Source organism: Juglans microcarpa x Juglans regia, chromosome 5D, assembly GCF_004785595.1.
Source record: "Juglans microcarpa x Juglans regia isolate MS1-56 chromosome 5D, Jm3101_v1.0, whole genome shotgun sequence".
Lineage (NCBI taxonomy): Eukaryota > Viridiplantae > Streptophyta > Magnoliopsida > Fagales > Juglandaceae > Juglans > Juglans microcarpa x Juglans regia.
In genome coordinates, this window is record NC_054602.1 from 35,139,917 (window position 1) to 35,159,676 (window position 19,760).

At 37.9% G+C, this 19,760-nt stretch overlaps 2 protein-coding genes across 3 annotated transcripts; both read left to right on the forward strand.

Moving 5' to 3' along the window:
* The first annotated feature begins 483 nt into the window (after positions 1 to 483).
* On the forward strand, positions 484 to 19,343 carry LOC121264642 (non-specific lipid-transfer protein 1-like). Of its 2 annotated transcripts, none has more exons than XM_041167915.1 (2): positions 484 to 941; positions 1,194 to 1,426. In XM_041167915.1, exons 1-2 carry the CDS (start codon positions 592 to 594, stop codon positions 1,201 to 1,203), a joined length of 360 nt encoding a protein of 119 aa, XP_041023849.1. In that variant the 5' UTR covers positions 484 to 591; the 3' UTR covers positions 1,204 to 1,426. The 2 variants fall into 2 exon arrangements, with proteins under 2 accessions (XP_041023849.1, XP_041023850.1); XM_041167916.1 differs by lacking the exon at positions 1,194 to 1,426 and adding an exon at positions 19,119 to 19,343 and having other exon boundaries at positions 493 to 941.
* Positions 18,204 to 18,651, forward strand: LOC121264643 (non-specific lipid-transfer protein 1-like). The gene has a single exon (XM_041167918.1). The coding sequence runs from the start codon at positions 18,298 to 18,300 to the stop codon at positions 18,649 to 18,651; it is 354 nt and encodes a 117-aa protein (XP_041023852.1). The 5' UTR covers positions 18,204 to 18,297.
* Positions 19,344 to 19,760: the final 417 nt, after the last annotated feature.

A 19,760-nucleotide genomic window follows, 5' to 3' on the forward strand; every position in this document is an offset into this window, starting at 1 on the left:
ATTTATATTTTTAATTTCTATTATTTTATTAAATAAATAACTTAAATTTAATATTGATATACGATTTAGTACAGAAAATCACTTATAAGAAGAAAAATGTCAAGTTGCCTCCTTCTCATTTTTATTGCTGGTATATTTTTTTTATTTTTTTAATAGTTAAGAAAAAGATTATTTATAGATTTTTTATAAAAATATTTAGAAATATATATAAAATATATATATAATTGTACGGGCAAAATTATAGAGCTGAGCAAGCTGCTAAGCACGCTTGTAAAACAGATAGCAATAAAATTAAAAAAAAAAATTAGAATTGAGATGAATTATAAATAATAATAAAATAAATTATAAATAATAATAAAATTTAATGATTAAAATTAATAAATAATAATAAAATAAGATGAGATAGATCGTAAATTCAAATCGAAATTAAAACCACCCCCATTTGCACCTGGTAGCATTACTCCTCTAGAGTCTATATAAACAACACACCTGTGTAACCAAAACTCACTCACTCGAGCATTCAAAATCTCTACGAGCTTCATCACCTCTCTCTAAAATTCCCCTCCTTTGAGTGACTTAACCGTCGACAATATGGCTGGCTCCTTGGTCCTTAAGCTCTCAGGCATGGTGCTTCTGTGCATGGTGGTGGCTGCACCCGTTGCAGAGGCGGTCATAACATGTGGGCAGGTGGCTAGCAGCGTGTCGAGTTGCCTTGGGTACCTCACGGGTAAGGTTGGTACAGTCCCTCCAAGCTGCTGCAATGGGGTCAGGAGCCTCAACAAAGCGGCCGCTACCACACCTGACCGCCAGGCCGCCTGTGAGTGCCTGAAAAAGACCGCTAGTTCCATCCCCGGACTCAACCCTGGTCTTACTGCTGGCCTCCCTGGCAAATGTGGTGTCAGCATCCCTTACAAGATCAGCACCTCCACGAACTGCAAAACGTAAGCCGCCTTGCAAATGTTGTGAATCTAACATTTTGTTTAACTAAATTGTTAATCCGATCGGTATCCCTAATAATGGGCCTTTTTAATCTTTCGCTATGACAGTGTATGCTGTCGCAGTGCAGTACTAACTGTTTTTAATTACCTCCCACTTAGAAATTGAAAGACAGAGGACTGATCCACAAGAACATCATGTCTACAGTTTACTGATGTTTAGTTTTGTTTCTTTGGTTGTTTGTTTTTGTGTTGCAGTGTGAAATGAGGCCGATGGAGAAGAAATTTTTCAGCCACAGGATATAACTAAAGTAGCTAGCTAACTAGCTTGGGATAAATAAAAGAAAGGGTGTTTGGACCATGTGAGGCTCCTCATGAGGGAGCCTCGTATTTATATATGTACGAGTCCTGTTGCTGTTTGTATCGATTACGGACGCTACGTGCTACTTCATTTTCTGTAATAAATAAATATATATCTATGTATTAAACAAGATCCTGTGTCTACATCTTGCTTTCTTATTTCTCTCTGTTTTATTTCTTTTTATTTGTCATCGCTCGATCAAAATAACTATGAGTTATTTTGTTGATCACCTTTCCGGCCTAAATCCCTCTTCCACTATCTCAAGTAGAAAGATAAATGATAAATGTAATTGTGAATATTTAAGTATCCTATTGTAAATTGAAAAAAAAAATAAATATTAGATTATATAAAAATATTAATTTTTTAATAATAATATATTTTTTTAAGATGTACGATATTTACACCATTTCCTAAAGTAAAAAAGGGTACTTATAAAGTGAAAAGGGCAATGCGATCTTCTCCACGCATTTTTGTACCCACTGGCAGTATGTGAGTAGTGGTGATTACTGTACTTGCTAGACTTTGTCGGTAATGACGTACATCATGTGTTACAGCGAGCTTCCCCACAGCTAGCTATTTATATATATACTCGTGAGGAGGTTACGTGTAAGGCACGTATGCCCTTGTACGTAGCTTCCTGTTGGAGAGAAAAAGAATTTCTATAAAAATAAATTTTTTTTTATAAAAACATATAATAATAACAATTCATTAATTAAATAAAAATTTTTTAAAAACAGATTATGAACAATACCTAATTAAAAATATCATGGGTCAATATATAAAATTACTATTCAATTGATAAGTTCGAGAGTTGCATATTTAAAATTACCAAATTTATAAACACAATTTTTTACATAAATATTATCAAGTTTATAATAATAATAATAATAATAATAATAATAATGCATGTAGAAGTTACAATCAAATATAATTGTCTAATATTTGCATGCCAACATGTATAATGTCGTACAGTATGTAGTAACTAAAACTCAATGAATCCAAATTTGTTTGTTCAATAAAAGAATCAGATAAAAATAAGATTAGTGAATCGTGTAGTATAGGTTAGATTTATAAACTGATCGACATTGCAAATGACAATCTACAAGGCAAGGTAGAAAGGATAAAAACGTAAATAAGATAGAGATTAAGTAATAATGGAATATGAAATAAATAATTTGATTTCACTCACCAATTACGTGCATGCCAGCTAGCTACATGATTTGATCGTCACTACATGATATACATAATTATATGCTAGCTAGCTTTTTTTAATTTAATTTGGACTCTTCTCCATAAATATATACATGATAACATATTTAGCATTATTCATAACAAGATATACAATTCACTGACAGCAATTTTCAAAAAAAAAAAAGAAAGGAGTGGCTCTACAGCCACCGTTGCTTTGTTGAGGGCTCCCGCTAATGTATTTCATGTGTTTTTTGTTTTTTTTTTTGCTTTTTCACAGGCTGCCATTTTCAAAAGAAAAAAAAAAAAGTAGCTCTACAGCCAACTTTGTTGAGGGCTCCCGCTAATGTATTTCATGTGTATTTTTTTTTTTTGCATTTTTTCACATGTATTTTTTTTAACATTTTTCAATATTTGTTTTTAAAAAAATAGACAACATCATTAAAAAATATTTCTTTAATTACCAAATAAAAATAAATATAAAAAAAATTCCGGAGGGAAGCAGCAGGAAAACTAACATTTTCCAAAAATAATTATGCCTGCCAAGTATATATATACGTATGAATTTATGTGACTATGTCATATTGCACGCACTACAACCCATCTAAAAAAGTCAGTATCATTTTTTATCATTATACTAAAAGAGTTCAAAACTTTTAGAAGATGAGAAAATATATTTGTAACCGTAAATTGTGCAACTGTTGCGTAATCGTTTTGAAAAAGTGAATAAAACATATACATGAAAAAAATTAATTTTTTAATAATGAACTCCACTCTTTTTCAAAGCGATTACGTGATGTTTACATACTTTACGATTGTATGTAGAATTACTCTCAGAAGATATTACACGACAAATGATTTTTAATGATAATTTTTATAATTATACTAAGCTATTTATGTACTTTTTTGGAAAACTGAAGACCTAAAATAATACAATTGTAATAATAGTAAGATATACAAGGGTATTTGTGAAATAAAAAGTATCCAAAGTAAACACTATTTATTATTGTTTGGAATAAAAAGTGTCTAAAGAAAATATTATTTATTACTATTTATCTTATTGTTCATACGTTGACAGACGCTTTTAAGATATAGGATATAGGAGATATATTTCAAGGACCTAAACCTTCCATCCTTCCTTCCAAATTGAAAGATGGCATCATGGCACCAACCTTTTTCACCGACTCATTTTACAATCACATTTTAAATTATGAATGGCATTTTAATAAAATAACTAAAAAACTAATTATAAAAATAACATCATTTTATTATAAATATTACTTTCTTTTAAAACATAGTTATAAAAAGAATTATATATGTATATAATTAGGATAAATATTTTAACCAAAAATAGATCTTAAAAAAGGAAACTCACAAAATATTGATATAGTTTGATTTGATACGTTAAATTGTAAAATTATTTTTATTCGCGTAAAATAAATCTAATGTATCATGTTAAATTTTTTGTGGATGTAACATTCTCACCAATTTCATATTCTTACAAATTTCCTATAACTATTACTATTCTTAATTACAAATTTCCTCTCCGCTTTTCTATTTGTGGCTGTCAAAACAAGATAAAACTTATCAGATCCATGAAATGGATATTAATACCGACTTTTCCATATAAATAGAATCTCAACTTTTTATTTGATTTATTGAAGACAAGAAAGACGTAAGACTAAGAGAGAGAATATGAAAAGTTGAATTGAAAAGTGCTTTTAAGTCGAAAGATGAATAGATTAAGTCGAAAAAAATACTTCAAAAATTTTCGGAAATTTGTTTAACCTTCAATTTCCCACACGGGACATGACGAGAAATCCTCACAGCCGGCTACTTTCGAAGGGAGCCATTGGTCTACCACTACTACTCAAGTGGAGTTGGAATAGATGATATGGGATCCCTAATTCAGAAGTCATGATCTTGCCTGGCTCTCGATTGCGATGGCATTGTCAACTCTAGGGAATCGTGGAGCATGTTGGTTTGGATATTGCAATGTTTTGATGGGGTTAAGGTTCCCTTTCAGTTGCCCAATCTAAGACATCTTGCATTTCTTGGACATGGCCCTGTCCTAACTACTCCCTTCCCCAACACTTCGAGGACTATGTTGTCTGTGTGATTTGATGACAAACCTGTGATTTGATGACAAACCTTAGAGGCCGTAGAAGAGGAAAGCCCAAACCTTACCGTTTGTGAATTCTTTTCGTCCACAGCATGATGAGAATCAATGCAGCTTTTGTCTCCGAACGGGAGAAAGGGTTGTGCGTTTGGAGCCTTGTTATTTGCATGTTAAAAATTGGAAAAAGAAGTATTTCTTTGCCTCTAGCATTGGATGAGAGTAACTTGTGAGTGAGGCTGGTCGTTGTGAGCTTCCAGTTAGGGCCTCGTGGCACGGTATTTCGGACGGCTTTAACTCCAATGTCACTCTCTCTAGAAGGGAGAAAGAACGTTTGAATGTTATTTATTCGTGGGTCGAAGATAACCTGAATGCCTTGTGGTCCGATGCAATCATCGCCTGAGAGAACATAGACCATTTCTTGGTGCCATAGGACTGGTCGCGAGCCGTTGGCTGTTAGGCCCTTGGATCGAAGGGACCAAAACCTTCTCATGGGCGAAAAGGTCTACCCCATTCTCCGACAATCCCTAAAGGGAAGGAGCCCTATAGTGAGGGTTGGGGCTCGCGATGGGTCATATACCTGCTGCGATCCCCCTAGTCCAAAGAGGGGTTTTGGATGTCCCTGATTGCCCAATGTCCCTTTGTCCCGTGCTCATAGAGAAACTCAAAGCTCCCCCCTCCCCCCCGTGCTAGCACTCCTTGACTGCCTTATCGAGATCCTTGACCGAGGGGTGGAAGACACGGACTTGGTGTTAGACCCTTCATTTTTCAACACAATTCCATACGTTTTCCAGGGCTCTTCCCTCGAGGCCTTGTTTGAAAGGTTTGAATTGTCATCATATTCCTTGGCGATGAGTGACTCTATGGAAGTATTGGAAGTTGGTGGGGAAGAGCATCTCCTAACTTTCAACGAGATTGTGGTTAAGGATGTTGAGGTGCTGTTGATTTGCCTTAATCAGCACAAGCTACAGTTTCCAAAGGAGTACGAGCAAGCTGTGCGAAAAACCGCTTCTTTTTTCCGGTTTCGCAACAACTTGGGCGAAATGGGGTTCTACCGGGAAACCATGGATTTTTTAGTTTTCGCCATTGGTTACTGGTCGAGCCACTGGAATGGAATGAGATAAGAATCTCTGGAGATCTTTCCTCTCCACTTACTCGTAACAGGCTTTCCCTCTGTAGAAGACTTCTTCCGAATGGCATAATTGTCCGATTTCTTCCTCGATCTTCAAAGAAGACTGACTCCTACAAATTTCCCAGGGGTGGATTCCCTCTCGTCGTTTCCCATAGGGTGGAATTTTTTGTAGCATCTTTGCCCATCCGTGTTTCCTTGCCCGATATGCCTCTTGGTTAGGAAACTCCATTGGCTCCCTTTCCCAAGGGGGTTTCCTTGCCCAACCTTACTCTTGACGTGGAAATGCAAGCTAATGACGAACATTGGGAGAATAAACTCGTGACTTCTGTGCCGATCTTGGGGAAACTCCCTATTCCGCCTTCTCCAATTACTTCTTCGACAGCTCCTGTAGAATAGGCGAGCCGTAGTTTACTTGGCACAACCACAAGGGAATCTAGTCTTTGCCCATAATCGCCTCTCTTTCCCCCGTTTGACCTTCTACATCTAGCTGGCCCACGGGAAATTGTTTAGATCCTTCAACTGGCTAGATTGTTCAAGAACTCGAGCACTTTCTTTCGCCAGTATGTAACCTCATCACCGATTTGTGCCATTTCTTTCTTTGTGTTGTTATCTAATCTGTGTCCATGTATCATAGGGATTAGCTTTTTGGCCCATTGGATTGCTCATTGCCAACCTAACTTAGAGGAGCAAGTGTGGTTCTCACACTCCTTCAGGGAGGGAGCTCACCAAGTTGTTTCAGAGGTGATGGAGGTGAAGGAACAATGGGAGGATGCATACTCCCGACTGGGTTTTCACTTGTGTGTCCATGAGGTTGAGATTGTCATCCTGAGTGCTGAGGTTTCTGGCCTCCAGCGTGCTTTGGAGCTAGAGAGATCCTCCTTGGAGGGGGAGTTGAGTGAATTGGCCTAGGTGCAAGAGTGTGAGCAGGAGGCCAACCATGCATCCATGCTTTTGGAGCATGGGTTAGACGCCGAACGTGATCGTGGTGATAAATTGGAGGTTGATTTATAGGAGTCGAGAGGTGAGAGGGCTTGGTGAATGGCATGAGATGTGCTTGATTGTTGTTTGGGTGAAGGCTAACCCACATTGTGTGTTAGTTGTTGGTTTTTGATCACCCACTGCAAGTCTTAGCCCCAATCGCATGCGCGTTGCTAACACTTGGCTTGGTGAGGGGTGAGAGATTTACTCGACTGCTGCTTGAGCAAAGGTTAACCCCGATAGCATGCGTGTTGTAAGCCTTTAATCGTCGAGTGTGAGTGTTAGCACTAATCACATATGTGTTGCTATCACTCGACTTAGTGAGTGGAGGGAGATCAGCTCGACCGTTACTTAGGCAAGGCTAAACCCAATCGCATGAACGTTTTTAGCTTGTGATTGTTGGATGCGAGTGTTAGTCTCAATCGCATGCATGTTGTTAACGCTCAACTGTGTGATTGGCATGAGATATGCTCGACCACAGCTTGGGAGAAGGCTAACGCCGATCATTTGCATGTTGTGTGCCTTTGACCGTAGTTGCGAGTGTTAGCCTCAATTGCATGAGCGTTGCTAACACTTGGCTTGGTGAGTGGTAAGAGATGTGCTCAACCGCTACTTAACCCTGGTCGCATATGCACTATTAGCCTTTGATCACCGGGTGCGAGTGTTAGTCCCGATCGCATGCACGTTGCTAATGCTTGGCTTGGTGAGTGTTGGGAGATGTGCTCGACCACTGCTTATGCGAAAGCTAACCCAAACCGCATGGACACTATTAGCCTTTGATTGCTAGTTGTGAGTATTAGTTCCGATCGCATGCACCTTACAATCCTCTGTTTGGTGAGTGGCGGGAGATGTGCTTGATCGCTGCTTATGCAAAGGCTAACCCTGATTGCATCCACGCTGTTAACCTTAGATCTCCGAGTGAAAGTATTAGTCTCGATCGCATGTGCCTTACTAACACTCAACTTAATGGTCCGAGGGATGTCCTTGTTGTCTTAGAAAGTGGCACATAGTAAGTATCTGTACAAAAGATTGCAAACTCATAGGGGACGTTACTTTATTGCATGTTCGTATTACATGGAATCTTCTTAACAAAATATCTTTTTAAATGTTCTGTGTTCAATGGGGGGTGAAGTCTCTTCTTGTTAATATCCACCAAACAGTACGAGCCTGGTCTGTTTCTTGCTACCACCACATGTGGTCTTTCCCATTTGGGTCAGATCTTTTCTCCTTTTATTTCTTGGTCGTCGTTCCTACACCAGGTCCCCAAGGTGGAATGGCTAAGGCTTGACGTTTTAGTTGAAGTACAGCATGATTCTTTTCTTATAGGCTACGACCTTAGTTCTGCCTCTTCCCTCCTTTCTTCCAGCAAGTCAAGTTTCTCTTTAAGCTTATGGTGCTTATTTATTTGTAGTAAAGCTAGACCTCATGACTTGGCACACCAATTTCTATTGGTATCATTGCTTCACTTCCATAGGTCATTGCAAATGGTATTTCCCTAGCTGGTGTCATTACGGTGGTTCTGTAAGCCCACTCAGGCTCCTTTTTAGTTTACTAGTCTTTTTTTCACCATGCTGAATACGGTCTTGTTCGTTACCTCCACTTGATCGTTAGCCTAGGAATGGCTGGGAAATGAGTATTTAACTTTGATTCCTAGTTCGGTGCATCAGTCTTTGTACAAATAATAGTCAATAATGAAAATAATATAAAAAGAAGAGATTATATAATGAAAATATTCTCAATATATATTATGAGAATATTCATTCTCAATAATTATATAATATGAATAAATAGAGTTGAAGAAATGTGAAACTTAGCAAGAGGAAGGAAGAGAAATTAATTAAAAATGTTTATAATAATGAATAATATTCTCTACATCTAGAGGTTTACTGTAACAGAATGTAAAAATATCTTTAAAATAGAAGATTCAATATAAGGCACTTTTGTGAGCATTTCTTTATATTTAAAAAAAAAAATGTATTATAAAGGATGCATTGAGAATGCTTTTAGTCACCTACTGTCACGTGAGCCTCGTATGAGCATGGCCTTTGGTCGCCCGCTACTAATTTCTCTCCTATTGAATATAATTGGGCCAACTAGCTACCCAAGAGGCCATCGTACCAAGCACGTCCCCAATCACGTGACCTATGCAAAGAAGGGCCAAACCGTTGTGTGCAAGAGTACTCATGTGCGATTTCAGTTGTACCCAATTGTCATGAAGATTCGCTTTGCCATTAGGTGAGCCCCAAGCTCCTCCCACCTCTGACCAGTCCTCCATCCCTTTGCATAAGGCAGCTTTAAGTGAAGCAACATGCTTTGCTTTAGGAAACCAAAGCACGACATTATAGGAACTCCGCAATTGCACCGGCTACGCCTCTGCTTCCCACATATGCCCATGCAGTCTTACGTCACCTAAAGTCTCCTTCTGTTGTGTCCTGCCTTCCCCTAATCGATGCAACAAACCTTCCAAGCCAATATGCCTCTTGAGGCATTGCGCATTGTCAATTGCACCGAAGCCATCCTAGCCACGTATATCCACTACACCACCCCCACCCCCACCCCCACAGCAGCTCTCTTCGTCTATAGTTCACAAGCCAGCCTTCAACACCGTAGCTGCCCGACCAAGCTCTCCTCCAAAGGACGCTCGCCCTCCCTCTTTTGATGAAGCACTTTGTCTCATTCTCCATGCGGTAATACTCTCTTTCTCTCTCTCTATGTACCTCTCCCTCTTTACGCACCTCTCCCTCATGCACACGTGCATGTTAAGGGTGGTCACACTTTTCTGGTTCACAAGGTCAGTATACTGTAATTTGCTATTTTTATATATAAGCTGACTGATTAGTGGATATGCATGAGTCATGCAACTAGGGTTGAAGTGCTTAATGGACCAAGTAGGGATTTGGACATGTGTGGGTCATGCAAGTTACACGTCAAATTTGAGTTATAGGACATCTTTGTGGGTTGATGTAAATTATAGAGTTGACGTTATTTTAGGGTTTAATAAAGCTAGGATGGACCATTGGGACTGTGAAAATATGAGGATTTTAGGTTTTTAGGACATATAGATTATTTTAGTATTTCAAGTTTTAATTATAAAGTATGTGTTTGATTACAAAATGACCTAAGTTACATGCTTGTTTTATACGTAATCAGCTTTGGCCCAAACATATTAGATTAATGCTACAGGATAAATTGCATGATAACACCCTTCCACATATATACGATAAATGACATGTTCTTTTAAAAAAATATTAGGTATATATAACTTTCATTGAAACGGGTGCCCCTTTTTACATACCAAGTTATGATATGATGAAAGTGAGTTCCAATGTGATGTTTATGTTTTACATGCATCATGATATGTTTTCATCTATACTTACGATAAGTTTTGTCATTATGTAACTTGGTAAGAAAGATAAAAACAAATTGGGAAAGAAGTTTTAAGAATGGCCATAAGAGATGCATGGTAACAATGCAATTCTTAGTAGATGTGCAAGCCACAAATCTAAGCGTGGTATATCTTAGTATGTTATGATAAGTAAAGCAGTTCTCCTTATGTACATAGACAGTGGAACCGGTGCACAACCCAACACATAGGGTTTATGCATTGTACATGTTGCATCTTTATGTCAGTATAAATACCAAGTATGCACGCTTTCAAGAAAGCTCTATGTTGATTATATGTAGTATATGATGTACTAGTTATTAATAATTCAACTCATTGTTTTGTATATTTTTATACACTCGAGGTAAGAGTCTTTATAAGGATGGAGTTTAAGGACAAAACTTGGCCTAGGAAAACGAGGCAGACGCTTAAATCATATACAAATAAAGCTTTTAAGTTATGATTTTTATAGTACAAAGTTTGAGAAATTATAATAAGTGATTCCGCATATTCTCTTTTATATTCATAGTATTTAAATAAAACATGATTCTATTTATGATATAGAATCTTTAAAACCTTTTTTTTTTTGAAAAATACCTCTATATTTCATTACTAATTGTCATGTGAAACACCTTTGTCACTATCCAGACTTCTTACAATAGAATCTGGTATGTCCTCTATCCAAACAGTTTTTTCTAACAAGCCTAAAGCTGACTTAGCTAAAGTATGAGCCACTATATTTTTTTCTCTGTATGCAAACTGAATATACCAATCTGGTCTATGTTTAAAAAAGAACTTTACATCATCAACTAAAGAACCATAAACTGAGTTTTCTTCTTCACAACTCTTCACTGCCTCTATGACAACTTTTGCATCTCCTTCAAAAACAGCCTTGTGTATATTAAGATCGCTGCATAGCTCTACAGCCATCCTTAAAGCCAAGCTTTCTGCCACCATTGGACTGTCAACATTTGTCTTCTGATCACAAACAGCAACTAGAGCTTCTCCCTCCTCATCCCTGATAATGATCCCAGCCCCCATTCTTCTTTCTTTCAAGTTTATAGAAGCATCCCAATTCACCTTCACCCATCCACACTCTGGTTTTTCCCATTTCAGAACACTCTTACAGTGCTATTTTGCCCTTGACCTGCTTGCTTTGTAAGGGTCTGAGCTGTCTTGTATTCAAGCAAACCTTCAATTGCTGTCTTCACTAGTCTCTTGGGGCATCCTAGCTTCTTCTCAAAAACAAATTCATTCCTGCGCAACCACACTTTCCTGAATAGAACAGCCGTCTCTTCTAGTTGCTTTATGCTCATCCGTCCCATGAACTTACCCCACAGCAGCATGAAATCATCTTCTGTTCTACCCCATTTCTGCACACAACCTCCAACTTCAAACCATATATCATTAGCTGCCGGGCATTCCCACAAAGCATGCATAACAGATTCTGTTTCTGCATTGCAAACTGGGCACCTTTTGTCTTCAATAATTTTTCTTTTAAAAAGATTCTCCTTTGTTGGCAGTAGATTGTTTCCCACTTTCCACAAAAACAACTTTGTAACACTTGGAACTTCAAGGTTCCAAATATTTTCCCATCTCTCATCCCTTCCAGACCCCACTGAGCATTCTCCTCTAATGTTCTTGAATCTGTCCAATTGTAGAAAATAAGCACTCCTTACTGAAAATAGCCCCTTCTTGGAAGGACCCCAAATCATCTTATCTTGAGCATGGCCTCTACTTAGAGGTATGCTAAGAATCTGGGCCGCCTCCATCTCTGAAAATACTTCATGAATCCTAACCTCATTCCATTCCCCCTTTTGCTTGTCGATGAGTTCTTCCACTTTAGCATCTTTGTGCAGTAAAGAGACAGGTGATTGTATAGAAAAAGAGGATGGAGTTGACAACCATTTTGAACCCCAGATTTTTATCTTACTTCCATCTCCCACTCTCCATCTTAAACCATCCTTTACCAGGTCTCTAGCTGACCAAAGACTTCTCCACATTAGTGATGGCCGTGAGCTTAAACATGCATCCAAATAACTGGAATGTCTATTGTACTTCTCTTTGAAAATTGTGGCAGCCAAAGACTCATGATTCTTAAGTAGATTCCATCCTTGCTTTGCTAGGAGAGCCAAATTGAAGCTTTCCAGATCCCTGAAACCTAAACCACCCTTCCCTTTTTGTATGCCCAAATTTTCCCATCTTTTCCAGCAGATGCCCTTTCCTTCCTGCTGTTTACCCCACCAAAATTTCGACAAAAGTCCATTAATCTCTTGGCACAGCTTCTTAGGGAGCTTAAAAACAGACATAGTAAAGGTGGGTATAGCTTGTAACACCGCTTTAATCAGAATTTCTTTACCAGCTTGTGATAAGAAGATGTTTTTCCAACTTGTGATTTTCTGCCATATTTTCTCCTTCAAGCTTCTAAAGGTGTTGAACTTTGATCTTCCAACAAAAGCAGGAAGACCTAGGTACCTCTCATAGCTACTACAAGCTATTGAGTTGCTGACTTCCATAATCATCTTCTTTTCTCCTTCCTTTGTATTGCTGCTGAAAAAAACTGATGTCTTGTTCTTATTTAAAACCTGCCCCGAAGCCTTCTCATAAGTTTTTAGCACCTCCTGAATCGTATTCCATTCTTCCAACTTTGCCTTTCCAAAAAGAATACAATCATCTGCAAAAAGCAGATGATTAATACTAGTACCCCTCTTGGCCACTTGCACTCCTCTTATAAATTTTTGACGTTCATAGAAATTCAATAAAGTACTTAAACCTTCAGCACAGATGATGAATAGATAGGGTGATAGGGGGTCACCTTGTCTCAATCCTCTTTTGGGCCAGAAAATATTCCCTGGTATCCCATTTACCAAAACTGAGTAAGAAACAGTCTTGACACATTTCATGATCAGCAACACCCATTTCTCATTGAAACCAAGTCTTTTCATCACAACTTCTAAGAAATCCCACTCTACCCGATCGTAAGCTTTAGAGATGTCTAGTTTTATGGCCATACTTCCCACCTTTCCCCTTTCCCTAGTTTTCATAGAATGAAGTAACTCAAAAGCCACCATTATATTGTCATTGATCAGCCTACCAGGCAAAAATGCACTTTGAGTTGGCGAAATAATTCTAGCAAGGACTTTTTTCAATCTATTTGAGATGGTTTTTGACACTATTTTGTACATAACATTGCATAGGCTTATGGGCCTATATTCACAAACTTTCTTAGGCTCTTTACACTTAGGAATCAGGGCTATGTAAGTGTAGTTTAGGGAAGGTTCCAACGGGTCACCATTTAGCACCGAGAGAGCAGCTTTACACACCTCATCTGCAACAACCTCCCAATGATTTTGGAAAAAACAAGGCCCAAAGCCATCTGGTCCCGGGGCTTTAAGAGGAGCCATTTGTTTCAAAGCCTCCTCCACCTCCATCTTAGTAAAAACTCTGCTCATAGCTTCATTCATCTCAGGAGTGACCTTTCTGTCCATACCCACCAAACACTGCTCAAAATCTTCACTTTCAGGATTTGAAGACTGGAAAAGTTTCTTAAAATAATCTGAAAAAGTATCTTCAATTGCCTTTTGTCCCTCAGCCCTTCTACCATTTTCATCTTCAACCTCTCTAATGTAGTTATTCCTTCTTCTTTGATTAGCACAGGCATGGAAATATTTTGAGTTCCTATCTCCCCCCTTATACCAATTGCATTTTGCTCTTTGTTTCCATTTAAGATTTTCCATTTCTAGAAGCAAGTTCAGTTCTCCTTTTAGCAACCTTATCTCTCCAATATTGTTGCTGCTCTCTACTGCTTGTAGTCTTTGTAATTTTTTAGTCATTACTTCTATCTCTTTAAAACCCCCCAATCTTCTCTTCTTACTCCATCTTTGCAACGCAAACCCACTCTTTTGCAATAGAGCACTAACTTGACTTCCAACATTCTCTTTTACCTTCCAAGCCTCCTTTAAAACCTTTTCACACTCCTCTTCAAGTGCCCAACTAGCCTCATATTTAAATACTCTCTGCCTGCCCCAGTTTTTTCTCTTTTCCTTCAGTACATGCACCATTATGGGTTTGTGGTCTGAAGTACTAGTCACCAATACTTCCACCCATGTATCTCTATAAGTATTCATCCACTCAGGAGTTGCCACAGCCCTATCTAATCATTCTTTAGTAAAAGATTCATCCCCATGTGAATTACTCCAAGTAAATTTATCACCCTTCCATCCAAGGTCATAAAGGTTGCTCTCATTCATAACCTCCCTGAATAAATTCATTTGCCATTCAGGTCTTACTTTTCCTCCCCATTTTTCATCATTTGTTAGGATTTCATTGAAATCCCCCACTGTGCACCAGCCAATACCAGCTTCAGGTTTCAAGGATTTCAACAAAGACCATGATTCCTTTCTTCTATTAGTATCTGGTTGCCCATAGAAACAAGTAAGCAGCCATCTTTTCTTCCCTTCATCTTCTATCCACACATTAACATGGCGTTGAGAAAAATTAACAATTTCAGCCCTCACACTTGAATTCCAAAACAGAACTAAACCTCCTCCTTTCCCAACTGCTTCCACTACAAAACAGCCTTCACAATGTAACCTTCTTTTCAGACTATCGAAATTTCTGTTTAAGATCTTAGTTTCCATCACGAAAACTAAGCTGGGTTTATTCTTCTCTACCATATTGTAGAGATCTTGAACTGTCCGAGAGTTCCCCAACCCTCGGCAGTTCCAACTGAGGATTTTCATAATGTTTGGCGGGGCTGGGATTCAGCCTCCGCCACTAATTCAGTACCAAAATCCCCAAAAACCTCATTGTTCCCCTTCCCTCTCTTATTCACATTACCTATCTCACCTTCTTCTTGTTCTTCACATCCTCTTTTCCTTATTTTGGCATTAACACAGTCAGCAGTCATTTGCTTCCCTTTAGCTCTTGCTCTCCGCTTCCATTCCCCTTTTTTTCTCGAACTTTCCTTTCTCCCCAAACTCACTCCACCTTCTACTGAAACTTCCACTCTATTTTCTGAGGCCACTTCTAGAAAATTTTCAGAAACTTCCTCTAAAGCCTTATCCATCAAATCCCCGAGAACCCTTACTGCTTCAATAGGTCTAAACTCCCTTCTCTCTTCTCCCCTTTGTTTCACCCCTTCATCCATACTCCTGTCCATCCCTTTTTTTACCCCCAACCCTTCTCTTACCCCACTGTCACCCTCTGATTCTTGCCCTCCCCCATATCCTTCCCTTCCTTTCTCCCTCTCCCCTTTTTGACCCTCCTCCCTATCACTCTCAAAGACCTTCTTTCCTTTTTTTAATCCTTCATTGCTCTCATAATTTTCCATATTTTCACCTTCACTTCTCCAGTTACTGCCCTTCTCCTTCCACCAATTAAAACCATTGTTACTTTTTGATCTAGTGATCTGTTTTGCTCTTAACCAAGAGCCGTATTGCTCAAAGTTCCCCTCATTGTTCCCTTGAACTCCACCACACCCATTCACTCCATGAACCATACATCCACATGAGAAGCAAATTTTTGGCAACTTCTCATAACTGAAAGGTACCCATAAACTACTCCCTCTCACTGTTAGGGTTCTCCCTCTTGCAATAGGTTTAGTCAGGTCCAAGAGAACTTGAACCCTCAAAAAATTTCCCCATCCACTCCCATCTTCTTGAACATCTACCCTCTCTACCTTACCCACCGTACCCCCAATTTGTTCACCCTTAGTTTTGGTCATGCAAGAAATAGGCAGGTTATGGATTCTTACCCAAAAGCATTCAGTATCGAAATTTACTCTATGAAGAGGTTTGTATCCCTCAAATTCCTTCAGCACTAGAACCTGATTGTCAAACAACCAGGGTCTCCCTTCCCATACTCTTTCTTTATCAGCCACATTCTCAAAAACAATCGTAAAAACATTTGGACTTACCTCTGTGAATTTCGCAGCCTTGCTGATTCTCCACACTTTTGCCATTGTCTTCTCCACCACCTCCTTGCTAATTGATCTCGTTGCACATATTTTCCCCAGCACAGATCTTTGTTCTTTGTAGATTAAATCGGTCGAAAAATCTTCTTCGAGCTCAATACTCACTCTCTCCTCTTCTAAAAGTCTGAAACCCTTCCATTTCTCCTCTAGAGATTCCATCATCGCTCATTTCCAGCAAGAGACAACCACCTCGCACCACCGTAACCTTCCAAAAGCCGCGCCCACTTACTGACGCTCCACCGGGAAAAAAACTCCCACACCCTGGACTCCCACCAAAACCCAGTTCTGTTATAACTAACTGCTCGTTCCACTACCCCACCCCACTTCACCCCTTTTCCTTGAGAGAAAAGAGAGAAGATTTGATTAAAGTTGAAAAAACAAAAAAAAAAAAAAAACAGAATCTTTAAAACCTTGTACTTTATTATGAATAACAAATTTAAAGGTAAGGTTAATAGCACTCTTGTTCCCCTAGATTTTTAAAAATGATTTTATTCTTAACCCTAAAGGATGGAGTGTTACAAGTCTTCTCTCTCATTCTCTCTTTTTTACCAGTTTGACTCATTATAGCTTTCATTCCAGTTTTTCACCATTGTTTTACATCTTTCATTACATTAGTACCATTCAAAAGTAGTAAGTTTATAAATTAAAAGCTGTAATTAATAATATTCTTGGTTAAAATACAAATCACATGCACCCTTGGATTTTTATGTTGGTGTCTATTTAGTCATTTCACTTTTAGTTGTGATAATAAACCCTTATGTTAATATAATATTTGACCCAAAACGTGTAGCATGCATATATATAGTGATCTTCGAAAATATGATCATCAACTAGTAAGAAACGAAATCTATATAATATTCTTCACCAACTGTATCTGTAGTTTTCATTATAGTCACCTTAGTCAATTCTCTAGCCATTTCATCTCTTTGGTAATAAACATATCTGTTACAACTATAATATGTTGCAACAATAATCTATCATTAAAAATAGATTACATAATAGCAACAAATGTGCAAATTATCGTGGAGATAGCACCAACGATCATAAATTCAATTTGTTATGATAACATTTCATTGTAAAATGTGGCAACTTGCAATGAGAAAATATTTCCATTGTTGGGTGTATGTAGAGACTGATTTTGAAGCTAAAAATCGAGAAACAGAGTATTTTCTTGATGTACGCTCGAGAGAAACTCAACCCGTGAATTCGCTCGATACACATTCGACACTCCGCTCGAGTGAATAACATAGATTTTGCTAGATTAGGATTTTCAGTGTCGTTTGCTATATATATGTCATATTTGACTTGTTTTATACGATTTTCAGCATATTTTGAGAGAGAACAATTGTTAAGTGAGTGCATATCGTGTGAGAGAGTAAAAAGTTGTAGAGAGTATAAGTTGAAATTGAGTGAGTGTAATCACATCTGGTTAATAATATTTCTCCAGTTTTGTGGATGTAGACAATTTGCCGAATCACATATATTGTGCGTTGTATGCTTGATTGTGATTGATTTTACTTTATTTGTCATCGGTTATGAGTATTTTGCACAACATTACACAACATTCTTTGTATTGACATTTGCCAATGTGGTATTTGTGACTATGGACCAACGACCATTCATCGTTGCAAGTAGTCTTTTACAACGAAAAATAGGCTACTTGTAACGATTTTTTTCCTTACAAAAAGTTTAATATTGTGTAGTGTGTAACGGAAAATGAATGGAAGAAACATAAACAATCTTCCAATGGAAAAATGGTTAGATTAGCCTATTTTAGTATTTTGATTTAACAACATAGTCGATTGTAAAATAAATACTAAAATAGTATTTAGTCCAAGGGATGATATTTGTATTTTCCCCATTGCTTGTTAAAATAAATTCTAAAATAGTTTTCATAATTTGGTACATAGATTAGCCTCCATATTTTAATTTTGAATATTTTGATCAAATCGGTACTGTGTTAATTGATAGGTAACAATACATCAAAATTCCATATATATATATATATATATATATATCAGCACTAATGACTGCATTGAATTGTCCCAACTACCAACTGATACCTTCCCTCTCCATCACATGTACACTTGGCATCTCTTCAGACATCCCACCAATTCTATATAAACACCATACGCGCGTAGCCCAAAGTAAGTCACTCAAGCATTCAAAATCGGTTAAAGCTGCATCACGTCTCTCTAAATTCCTCTCCTTCGAGTGATTTAATCGTCGACATGGCTGGCTCCTTGGTCCTTAAGCTCTCAGGCATGGTGCTGCTGTGTATGGTGGTGGCTGCACCAGTTGCAGAGGCGGCCATAACATGTGGGCAGGTGGCTAGCAGCGTGGGGAGTTGCCTTGGTTACCTCAGGGGTACGGTTGCTGCAGTCCCTCCAAGCTGCTGCAATGGCGTCAGGAGCCTCAACAAAGCGGCCGCTACCACACCTGACCGCCAGGCCGCCTGTGAGTGCCTGAAAAAGACCGCTGGTTCCATCCCCGGACTCAAGCCTGGTCTTGCTGCTGGCCTCCCAGGCAAATGTGGTGTTAGTATTCCTTACAAGATCAGCACCTCCACTAACTGCAAAACGTAAGCCCCTTGGCCTCCTAATTATATTTGGTCGTATAGCACCTCCACAATATGCACCTCTACAATTGTTTTTTTAGTGGTGCGGTGCTAGTATGCAGCCTGGATAGCTCATCGTGCCGCTAGTGTAAATTTGTACTTTCATTTTTTTCACATTTTATTTCAAATATTTTTTAAAAATCTTTAAAAAATAAAAAAATTTCAATACACTAAAATTTATTTTCTTAATCTTTAAATAAAAAAATAAAATACATGAGAGGTCAAAATAAAGAGTAAACTCAACGACATGCTAGCATTTTTTTTTTAAATATTTTCAAATTATTTTATTATTATTTATTGTAATTCACAGATTATTTTACTAATTTTTACACATATTTAGAAATAATTTTCTTGGTATCTGAAAAGATATTTCTACAGTTGACTGATCATGTTTAGTTTTGTAATTTCTTTGGTTGTTTTTTTTTTGTGTTGCAGTGTGAAATGAGGCCGACGGAGAAGAAAATTTTCAGCCACAGGATATAATTAAAGTAGCTATATACTAGCTAGCTTGATATGAAATAAATAAAAAAAATGGGTGTTTGGTCCATGCAGTGGGGGCTCCCCACGAGGGAGCCTCGTATTCATGTAAGAGTCCTGTTGCTGTTGTATCGATTACGATATGCGCTGTGTTATTTTGTGTAATAAATATATCGAAAGTACTAAACAAGAGCCTCCGTATAGCTACTTGCTTTACCTCCGGTGCTGGACTTTGTTGTCGGTGATGCGTACGTATATATAATGGTTCTTCCCTAAATTAATTAATACAATTAATTACATGAATGAATGAATTAGTTAATGTTTTGAGACTATTTCATGCATATATTTCAAGGACCTAAAGATCATGAAAAGAAAATTATTCAAAAGAATAAACTTTTAACCTAATTAACTTCTTCATGATCTGGAACCTAGAACTCCTATATATATAACTCGCACCCATAGGAGAAGTAAAAAGTCAGCATTAATATCGTTTTCCAGCTAAGGTCTGCATGCATTAATATCAATGATGTCCTCTGACATCAATATTTTTGGAAGTTGTTATCGGTTTCACCGATATTGTTGCTGCATGCTGGTGATCTA